This window comes from Plutella xylostella, chromosome 9, assembly GCF_932276165.1.
Source record: "Plutella xylostella chromosome 9, ilPluXylo3.1, whole genome shotgun sequence".
In the NCBI taxonomy this organism is placed as follows: domain Eukaryota; kingdom Metazoa; phylum Arthropoda; class Insecta; order Lepidoptera; family Plutellidae; genus Plutella; species Plutella xylostella.
This window is the reverse complement of record NC_063989.1, coordinates 9,740,595-9,752,318: the sequence shown is the minus strand read 5'-3', so window position 1 is coordinate 9,752,318 and position 11,724 is coordinate 9,740,595. Positions and strand designations below refer to the sequence as shown.

General features: G+C 36.3%; 1 protein-coding gene across 1 annotated transcript; it reads left to right on the top strand.

Annotated features, from left to right (window-relative positions):
* Nucleotides 1-4,137: 4,137 nt before the first annotated feature.
* On the top strand, nucleotides 4,138-10,543 carry LOC125488973. The gene is made up of 2 exons (XM_048623107.1): nucleotides 4,138-4,517; nucleotides 9,922-10,543. Exons 1-2 carry the CDS (start codon nucleotides 4,147-4,149, stop codon nucleotides 10,541-10,543), a joined length of 993 nt encoding a protein of 330 aa, XP_048479064.1. The 5' UTR covers nucleotides 4,138-4,146.
* The last annotated feature ends 1,181 nt before the right edge of the window (nucleotides 10,544-11,724 follow it).

The window sequence follows — 11,724 nt, the reverse complement described above, 5'->3', positions numbered from 1 at the left end:
TTGTTATATTAGGAAGATCATTAATATAAATAAGAAACAGCAGAGGACCTAACACGCTTCCCTGTGGAACACCATTTTTAACTGCCTTTTCGCTAGATAAAAAAACTTTTTCTGTTTTTGTTTTACTACATATTTTTTTGATCTGGGTTAGTTGAGCTCTATCAGTAAGGTAGGAATTGATGAGTGACAAAATCTTACCTCTAATGCCATATTTTTCCAATTTATTCAGAAGTACCTTATGATTCACAAAGTCAAATGCTTTTGATAGATCCATATATAGTGCTGATACACATTGTTTTGTGTCAATGTTTGTTATTATTTTTTTTATAAAATTATATATAGCAACATTAATCGTGGATTTTTTTCTGAATCCATGTTGTTCTTTCGCCAAGATATCGAAATTTTCTAAGAATGAATAAAGATTATCATAGATGCATTTTTCATATATCTTTGAGTAAATTGGAATCAGTGCTATAGGACGATAGAAATCCATGATTTCTCTATCATCTTTCTTAAAAATTGGTGTTACGATAGTCTTTTTAAGTTTCTTGGGGTAGACTCCCGTTTCTATACTAAGATTGACCAGATAACTCAGCACCGGGGCAGTTGTTGCTGCAACATATTTGACAACTTTGGTTGATATATCATCGTACCCAGTGCTGTTTGTGTTTTTCAATGATTTTATTATTAGATATATGTCATGTGCGGTAGTCGGTTTCATGAACAGTGAATTATAGCTTTTAGTTGTCAATAAATTATTAAATTCATATTGTCGGTCACTATTAAAATTATTATCTTCATCTTTTTCCGGATTCGAATGAGATGTAACTACATTAACAAAATAATTATTAAAATTTTCAGCGATGTCAGATGGTTTTTTAATTATTTTGCCGTTGACTTTTAATTGGTATATTGGTTCCGGAGGAAAATTTTCTTTCGACTTATTTATAATTTTCCATGTGGTTTTTGATTTATTGGTAGAGTTTTTGATTTTATGATCGTTCTGGTGTTTCTGAGTGAGTGCAATTATTAATTTGAGTCTTTTTGAATACAGTTTAAGCTTTTTTTTGTTAGTAGAGTTGGGAGCACGCCTATACGCCCACAAAAGTTCTCGCTTCCGCTTACTACAAGCTCTAATACCTTTCGAAACCCATTTAATTTTTTTTGAAGTGTACATTTTTATTCTTCTAAGTGGGAAACACAAGTCATAAAAGAGTTTAAAAGTATTAAAATAAATGTCAAATGCTTTATCAGCATCTTTTTCTTCATATACATCATTAAAACTAAGATTGTCTAAACATTCCTTGAATTTCTGTAGATTTTCAAGAGAGTAGTCTCGCCTATATGTATACCAGAATGGTAGACTGCAACTTTTTTTAACTGGGCATGTACCTAACTGTGCCGTATGATCAGACAGCGCAAAATCTACGACTTCAGCTGTGCCACCCTTTATATTATATGTAATGTTGTCAATGCAGGTACCACTACTAAGTCGTGTGGGTTGACGAATTTTAAGTTTGAAGTTATAGCTTAGGAGTAAATTTTCAAATGTCTTTGTTTGTTCATTATTTTTTAGGATGTCAATGTTGAAGTCTCCACAGATTATACATTTTTTTCCTAAACAGTATTTAGATAGGATTACCTCCAGTTTTTCAAAGAATAGATTGAAGGCCTCCTTAGTGTATTTTGGTATTCTGTAAATGCAAATTATAATAATTTTATGATCAATTAGCTCCAAAGCACAACACTCAAAACGATTTGGGCTGTTCAGTTTCAAAATTTCCAAGATAGGTTTAGACTTTAAGCTGTTTTTTACCAAGATGCAGGATCCCCCGTTTCGATCATCTCTACAGAAATGTGTAGCCAGTGTATAGTTTGGTATGGACAATTGACTGACATCAGAGGCCATCATATTATGTTCCGTAATACACAAGACGTCTACATTTGTATTATTAATAGATAGTTCTTCCAAATTCACAACTAGCAAGTCTGATTTAGTTATAAGTCCATTAATATTTTGATGCATAACACATATTGATTTATACACGAAAAAAGTCAGATGAATTATTAGTATTACATGAATTTGTGACACTTTGTTTGTTAGTAATATGATTACATGGGCATTCTCTGTATTTTTTAATAACAAAATTGATTGATTTATATATGTCATAAAATACGGTTTGCATTCCTTTGTCATTTAATTGACCTTGACCCCTTGAAAACATGTTATAGTCATAAGTTAAGTTAGCATTTGAGTCAAGTACAAATATGTGCTCATGTGTCAGAGCATCCAGATAAATTAAGTTATTAAACGTTTCTACTCGCCAGTTGAACATTGAGGTGTGGTCATGGCATTTAAATGTAGGAAGGCATATTAAAATGTTTGTGTGATGTAATGGCTGCAGAATTTCTCGTATGTACACAACTAAATCGAAGTAGTTATTCGTCGTTTTAAAGTCACTCTCTCCGATTAAAATCACACAGAAATCATCTTTCGTGAAGTTCTTCAGTTTTGCTTCAATTCCCCAAAGAAGTTGCTTTATTCCAACGGGGGCAGAGTTTAATACAACACCCTGAACTATTAAACTCTGATAATATTTTCGCGATTTTTTTACATTCTGATTTCATTTCCTGGCTTAGAAATAACATCAATAACATGCTGCACACGTAGGTTTCGGCATAGTATTAAACCCTTTTTGCAACAACCTGTATAAATATCGGCACGGGTACGACTTTATATATAATTAATTATTAACTATTAAAAATACTTTCAAATAAAAATAAATATTTTCGTATCACAAAACAATATTACTTACTTAGTATATTTTTAACAAAGTGGCATGTCTTCACTTTTATGTTTTCGAGTACTATGTTAAAATTTCATGTCATTGTCCGTAGAACGCCCCGCATACCTCAACCCCCCCTCACTAGATTTGACAGATTCTGATTTTCTTCCAGCTTTAGTGACAGCCTTAATTACGACCCTCAGGAATCTGACAAGTGCTGTAAAAATAGCTTTTTTGTAATCTTCGGGCATTTACCGGTTGTTAGTAAAAAAATATGAAAGAAATGGGCCGCCTACTTTGTTTACTCAGAAAATGGAACAATGAAAATAAAATTAATATTTTTTCACTATTGATTATAAAGTGCTATACTTACCTATGATTATCCGCTAAAGTCGCTAAACGATAACGTAAATTTCAGGTCAATGGTTTAAAATGACAGGTAGCCGCTAACTTACAGGTTGCTCTGCCTCACTGTACGATCAGCAAAGAAAGGACGGGACTTGACCATTACAATGCGTCAAAGCCTTTTTTGGCACAGACCTAAAATTAGTATTTTGTTTTGTGTCTAAAATAACGCAGGCAAAAAATAGTTCACTTCCTGTAAGCGGGTATTTTACTATCTACAGACCCGTAGGTGTTTATGCAATTAATATTACGACAGTAATCCACATTAATCCAATTTAAAATTAAAACACCAGCAATAAAATACTGCTGAATTAATATTACAAAAGCAATTAAATCAACAGTAGTCGCAGCACTCCAACGTAATAATATTATCCAGATAAATAAATTAAAGTTCAAATTAAGACTACCAGATTTCCCAGAATTTTTGCTTTCTGTTTCAACACCGCTTTGGAAGCTCTCAAGCAGTATCAAGGCGTGAGAAGGTTGTTAAAGAAAAGCTATAACGTGTACTCTGGACATTAAACGGCCGTTTCGGTTAAAGAGCCGATATCCTTTGGTCGCCGGGCCCTTTCTCCTCCTCATCAAAGGGAAGTCAAGAGGCTCTCGAAGCAGAGAGGCTCTATCGATAGGGCTTCAAAAGCATTTGCATTCTGTTACGCCAATACAAGCACGCTCCCCCTCGATAGCCTGAGCCAAGTGCGGTGCGTACTATACGGAACAAGAGCTATAAGAAGCTGGATATGTAATTAACCTAGTTCATTGATTCGACTGGGCCTGAGCAATGTAATTTTGTTATATTTATTACCTATCTAACGATTGTATTGAAATTAGAAGTGTTTAAATGCTCAGCCTACTTGGTATCTATAAACGACTCAGCTACGACAAGCACCGTTTATGCCGATATTAGATTTTACCTAATGAAAATTTAGGTAAGTAAATAATATTTCTAATCAAAATGGCTAATAGAGAAGTGAAAATAAATGAGTTTCTGTGTTTTGTACAAAACAAAATTGATATTTTAGATGACTTAAGTGTGGTACAAATTTGTGAATCCAACTTTAAAGAGAGTGTAATTGAAAATGGGAAGAGTGAACTGTATGGTTTAATACCCGAAAGTGGAAGGTGCATCCTGAGGAAAGGTGAAGATAAGAAAAAGAAGGATATAAAAGATGTGATGAAGGTATTAAAGGAAACACCTACCGCGACGCAGCCTTTTTTTGTGGCTCAGGACCTTAACCTATTACCACCGGTTACATTCGACTATATTGACGTCACACGCCTTCTGAAAGACATTGTAATTTTGAAGACCGAGCTGCAAAGCTTAAGGGCCTGTACAGGGTGACGTGCCGCGCCAAATTTGGGTTTTCAATGCTCTTCACACAGCACACGCAGTGACACGCACACATGTAAGTTTGCACAGTGGTTCGATAAACTTTTACTCGCCAACTTTATTGAAAATTATGTTCAAGTACATTTTGGGTGATTTTAGGGTACTTAAGTATAATTTTTACTTACACCAGGAAAGAGTAGAAATTAATAGGAGTGCCACTTTACTCCATACTCGGAAGCCGATTAGCTTTTTCAAACAAATGTGGTATTTACTTGTAGAAAGGTAACTACAAGTATTAAAGTGTACATAATAAGTTTCGGACATCCTCCAGCCAACTGAACCCCGACGATGAAGCAAAGTAAATTCATAGTGTCGCAAAAGGGCTATACTAAGCCGAAAGGGGATGACTCAAGGGGTCATTCTGAACAACTTTTGTTCTACCAGTTTTGCAAAATATTCGTTTTCCATCGTAAAAAGTCACGTGTCCAACAAAGTTTCTATGAAAAGGTTTTTTTTTTGTTAATTTCCAAAACTTGTAGAACAAAAGTTCAGAATGACCCCCTGTCTTACTCCTTACCTGCCGAAGGAGGAAGGTAATGTTTTTTGATTGTATGTTTGTCTGTTTCTTTGTTCCCTCCTGTAGCCTAAACGGCTTGATAGATTTTAATGTATGAGGTATTGTTAGCGCGTATTGATTGCGCGATGGTTATAGTTTATGTGACGTTATATTAAAATGTACATAGCACCCTCTAGAGGACATAACGTGATGATCGAAAAAATAATAATTCAACATTGCCGTGTAAGGTATCAAATGAAAGGGCTTGATTTTCACATTACAAAAATATGCATATTGAAGGTACCTATTTAAATAACAACAAAATTATTGAAATAAAAAATTATCATGAACTGACGTAAAATTTCATAAAATAAAAACAACTAAAAAGTTACAAATAAAAATATATAATTATAAACAAACAAAATACCTTTTTGTTTGTTTATAATTTGTTTAGTATATACCGCTTTTTCAATACCTGTAAGTACATTTTTTGGTAGCAGCATAATATTTTTTCTTATTTTTAGGGTTTCGTACCTCAAAAGGAAAAAAAGCAACCGTTATAGGATCTCTTTGTTGTCCGTCTGTCTGACTGACTGTCTGTCACCGCCCTTTTTCTCAGAAACGGGTAAAGATATCAAGCTGTCATTTCGCATAGATGGGGAGTACCCCAAAAAAATATTGTGGTACTCCCTGTCCCATACAAGTAAATTGGGGCTGATATTTTTTCCGGTTATTTTGATGGTGTAGGTAGGGTATCGTTGAATAGGTCTTTTAATATAATAGGTATAAAAAAGGTTAAAATATGTATAATTATTTAGCTTTTACCCTTAAATTTGGGGATTACATCATAGACAAAACCTAATTTAAAAAAATGATTTCAATAGATGGCGTGATTTTATGTTGGGTAACTCAGAATAAGAAGTGATGATATCTCAGAATAATAATGGTTAATGGTGCTATTCCGCTGAGCACCGAAACCGGTGGGACACTAGTGATAAGTGGTCATGGAAATGCAGCAGGGTAGACCCTGCTCCTAGAACAAGGTATGAGTTTGTGATGTGTATGCGTGAAAAGCGAGGATGGAAACTTTGAATATTTTCTTGATTTTGGTGCTCAGCTCACCGATCAATCAAGTGCTGTGGCCTTACTGTCCACAGCTCATGCTGAGCTGGTGCCGTTTCGACACTCCGGACAGCAAGCCGTTGTGTTATTGTTTTGTATTTTGTCTGTATTTTTGTTTTTGTCTCATGTTCTATTTTTTTTGTCCTTGTTGTTTTGTATAAGTATGTATTTCTTTTTCTTTAAATCTGTATTTTTCTTTTTGTTGTTGTTGCTGTCTATGTGTCGAATAAATGTATCTTTATCTTTATCTTCAAATCACGCAATCTATCGTTGGTTTTTTTTTTTGTTGGGCCGCCACCGTGAAACAAAAACAAAAACTCGCAGTCAACCAGCGAGCAATGGAACGGAGTATGCTAGGGATAAGAAGAGCTGACAGAATTACAAACGAAAAGATTAGAAAAACCACAAAAATAGACGACATAATTACCACCACAAGACGAATGAAATGGCAATGGGCCGGACATATAATGAGATGTGAAGATAACAGATGGACGAGGCTAACAACAGAGTGGATACCGCGAGATGGAAAACGCAGCGTGGGCAGGCCACGAATAAGATGGTCCGACGAACTAAAAGCTTTCCATCCTGTGTGGTGGCGCGAAGCCTCCAATAGAAATGTTTGGAGAAAGATGGGATCGGAATTTGCTACTCAACAAACTGTAGAAAGGGAAAATTAGATCCGGCATTAAGTGCCTATATCACCCAGAGAAGCCTGGTCAGCGAGGGTGATCATGACTATCCTTGCTCGCAGCCTGTGAGCGAGAGGCCACTGTCCTCTGGAAGGACTAAGAACAGATAATCTCTCAATTTTTATATTACGAGGGCGATACCGAAATGATCGGGAATAGAAAAAAGTACAAAGATATCATAATATTATTTACTTTTATTGTTTTTCAAAGTAGTCTCCGTGACATTCAATGCACTTTTTCATTCGATTAAACCAATCATTGAAACAGTAATTCCAGTCTGAAGTGGATACTGTCAAAACAGCTGATTTGTAAGCTTCGACCGCCTCTTCTGGGCCGCTAAACCGTTGACCACGTAGCATACCTTTAATTCTTGGGAATGTAAAATAATCATTGGGGCTCAGATCAGGGCTATACGGAGGACGGTCCATCAACTCCACGTTTTCCACATTTAAAAACGTTCTTGTTTTGCGAGCGGTATGAGAGCTTGCATTATCGTGGTGAAGGATTATACGACGATTCGGGTTAGTTTTACGAAGTTCTCTTACGACTTCCGGCAAACAAACTGTTGTGTACCAATCAGCAGTAACCGTCCTTTGTTCTTGTAATGGAATCGTAGCCACATGGCCAGTTTTCGATACAAACGAAGCGACCATTTTTTTCGACACGCTGCGTGAGCGAATAACTTTTGTTGGCTTGACCTCACCTTCGAAGACCCAAACTGCCGATTGATGTTTTCTTTCGGGCTCATATGAATAAATCCACAATTCATCACCAGAGACGATATTGTAGACAGCATTTGAACTGCCTCCATTGAACCGTTGCAGAGCAGATCGACACCAATTAACACGAGCCGACTTTTGTTCCTCGGTCAAACGGTGGGGCACCCAGCGCGAAACTAACTTCTTGACACCCAGTTTGTCCGATTCACTATGGTATAAAAAGAAGAAATTGTTGTCAAAAGTGAAGTTGAGAATTTTACTTTTTACTTATTACGCTGTTTTATTTTCTCAACTTCACTTTTGACAACAATTTCTTCTTTTTATACCATAGTGAATCGGACACAGTTCTTCATGTAAAATGGTTTGAATGGCTGTCATACCAATGCTGAGAGAAGCCCGAATCTGCTCGTATGTCACATGTCTATCTTCTTTTATTAACTGGCGTACAGCATCGATGTTATCTTGTGTTACCGCTGTTTTTGGCCGACCAGTAGAAGGGACTGTGGTAAGAGAGGAACGTCCACGGCGAAACTCAGAATACCAACGATATATAGTCGTTTTACTTGGTGCTTCAAGTTTATAAATAGAAACAAGCTCGGCGAGACATTGTTCTTGAGATAAACCTCGACGAAAGTTGTGAAAAATTATTGCACGGAAATGTTCCCGCGTAAGCTCCATTTTTTACACCGACTTGTCAAATTCAAATGGTCAATACTCTTTTATTTTTTACTTTTTTAAAAATTCGAAAATGGAATTATGTTTGAAAAAACACTACATTTGATACACCAAAAAGGTTTCACTCTAATTTATTCCTAAGTATTCTATTCCCGATCTTTTCGGTGTAGCCCTCGTATTTCAAGATTATTATTGTTTTTTAAACTTATGAGAGTAATTATGTACCTATTAATTTACATGTGATTTTTTTATTTTGTATGTAAAATTAATAATTAATTAATAGAAATTAAAGTCATATTATTTTTTTAATCTATTAATTTGAATGCTATTAATATAATTTTTATGATATAATTTAATTAGTAATTTGTAATGAAATGGAAAAAATTTATAAATTATTATATTATGATTTCTGTTAATGTATATGCATGTAAATTGTAAAAACGAGTTAAATAAATGGCTATCTTATCTTATCTTATCTATCGTTGGTTTTTTTTTGTGGCCACTGTCTATAGACGAAATAACGTAAAATTGTCAATGACTGAATTTCTATAGAAGAAATTCAGTCATTGACAATTTTACGTTACGAATTTATTTTTATTTATATTATTTTTATTTTTACATTTTCGTGGAGAACCAACAGCATTTTGTTAAGCAATAATTATTACTTATGAACACATAACAACTTGATGCCATTAACAGAATGAACTTAGTAAACCGAGTAAACCTAACTCATCCAGAGGAAAAATAAAATATCTTTCTCTCTCTCTGAAAAACATACTTAATAGCCCAAAGTCGATGCTTCTAGCTATTAACATCTTTGAAATAAAATTGAGCCACCACCGTGTTACTGCCCTCATCAGATCCTCACGAGACCATACCTCCACCAGCACCATGAGACTGTATTTTTGATCCTTAACCGAATGTTCCTGCGTATTGTCATCACTTAGATCCATTCGCTATATTCCTGCTCCTCATCAGACTTTTACGAGACTGTAATGTCACGAGAATATTACCCACTATATAATTTAATGTATTGAATATACTAAAAGAATTATGCTTCCTCAATTATTTCAAATCAAATTATGTTGGTGTCATAAAAGTTGAAAAAGTGCAATGACAACCAATGTGCAGTGATTTTGTATCTGTACACGAAAAGATCGCGAGCTGTCAGTGCTGCCTAAACCGACGTGACCCTTCTTTGGAGGCCAGCGGCCGACTGAGTCAAACGTTGCTTGTGTTTATGATTTTATAACACAGAAAGCCGCCATAGATATTTGTATGAAGATTTGAGGGAAAAAAATTGCTCAAGTTTGCGATTAATTTACACAAAATAAGTGTGTGTTTATTAAAAAACAAGGTATTTAGCGCCTAGTCCAAGCATTTAACTTTATAATATGATAAAAATCATATGAAAATTCTTGATAATTACGACACAGTTGTTACAATACGGGACTGCTTTTTCGTGATATTCTGAATTTTATTTACAGTTATCCATAATCATTTACTTAAATTGGAATCATTCAGCACCTAGCTAGACTCTTCGGCTACCTGTGTGATTTTTTTCAAGGTTGTAGAGCATCGTTTACTACATAATTCTATGACAATGCCAACCCTCGATTACCCCTTGCTGACCCTTAAGAAATGACACTGTTTCGAAATCCGAATTGAAAGATTTTGAAACAAAGATTAGCGCAGATTTACAAAGCATGAGTTCGTCGGTTCAACAGCTTGATAAACAACAATGCGTACTATCGCCTATTCCAACACCATCTCAGAAAAATAGCCCGAAAAGACTACGAAAAGGTATAATAAGCGATAGTAGTGATAAGGAAAAGTTAACTCAGTTTCAGCGGAGCGACGGGTACCCGAGCCACAGTAGGCACTCTCAGCCGAGTCAACAGCACACGGAACCGGTTCGCGTACCGTCGTACAGAGATATCGCACTGCTACCGTCGACGTCGGCTATGCCTACTCGGGCGCCACTGCAAGCGAATATCACCCGTCAGGACAGAAACAACATGCACGAAGATAGCTTTACCTTAGTTGAGCGCAAAAAACGTAACAAGCGGAATAACAACATGAATGGCACTGCGCAACAGCCGAGCAAACTACAGGTGGCGCAGTTACCAGCGATTATTTACGTTTCACGGCTAATGAAAACTACGACCGTAGATGACATTAAGGAACACATCCGAGAAATGAAAGAGGACTGCATTCAAGTAGAATTGTTAAAACAAAATTATGAAACAAGCTTTAATTGACGATCGAATGGCGTAGTGGTTAGTGACCCTGACTACTGAACCGAAGGTCCCGGGTTCGATTCCCGGCTGGGGCAGATATTTGTTTAAACACAGATATTTGTTCTCGGGTCTTGGGTGTTGATATTTATATTTAATATCTATCTATCTATGTATTTGTTTAGATATATCAGCTGTCCGACACCCATAACACAGGTTCTACCTAGCTTGGGGTCGGATGGCCGTGTGTGAGATGTCCCCACATATTATTATATTATTATTAATTCTTTTAAAGTTATTGTAGACCAGCTTAAACTAAGTACCTTCTTATGCAGTGACTTTTGGCCTACGGGTGTAAAATACAGGCGATTCCGTGATAGTGCGGCCTACGATAAAAAGCAACTAACTAACTAAGTATGGATAGTACAGCTAAGACCAGGAATTTATTATCATTTAATTGTAAAAATATAAAGAGATCGGCCCAACATATCCGTGAGCTATGTAAATCGTATGATGTCTTAGCTTTACAGGAGACTTGGCTGCTTCCACATGAGCTTAACTTTGTTAACGAAATAGATGATGACTTCAACTGTACGGCTAAGTCATCAGTCGACACATCGGTGGGTATATTGCGCGGGAGACCTTACGGTGGGTTGGCGCTATTATGGCGCAAATCAATGTTTACAAATGTAAGTATCGTAGACTGTGACTGTGACCGCATAATAGGTAGGTATTAAAGTTACAAATGGTACTCGTTCTTTTTTGGTATTCTCGGTCTATATGCCTACCGATTGTGTCGATAATTTGCCTGAATTTACTAGTTGTTTAGCTCGGATTAGTGCGATTATTGACACATACGAATTACCAAGTGTTTATATTTTAGGAGATTTTAACGCTCACCCCTATACTTTGTTTGGAAATGAAATGTCAAATTTTTGTAATGAGGTGCTATGGACTTGTGCGGATATACAATTATTAGGCATAGACTCAGACACATTCACGTTTGTTAGTGAGGCTCACGGCACACGTAGGTGGTTGGACCACTGCCTGACGACGGGAGCGGCCTGGAGTACCGTGCTGTCTGCGAGGGTGCTGCACGACGCGGCGTGGTCGGACCATCTACCGCTCGCCATAGAGTGCCACTATATCTGTGAGTCTGTTCCCCAAAAGTTCTCTAGTCAAGCCACGGTGATACCTCAGCGTCA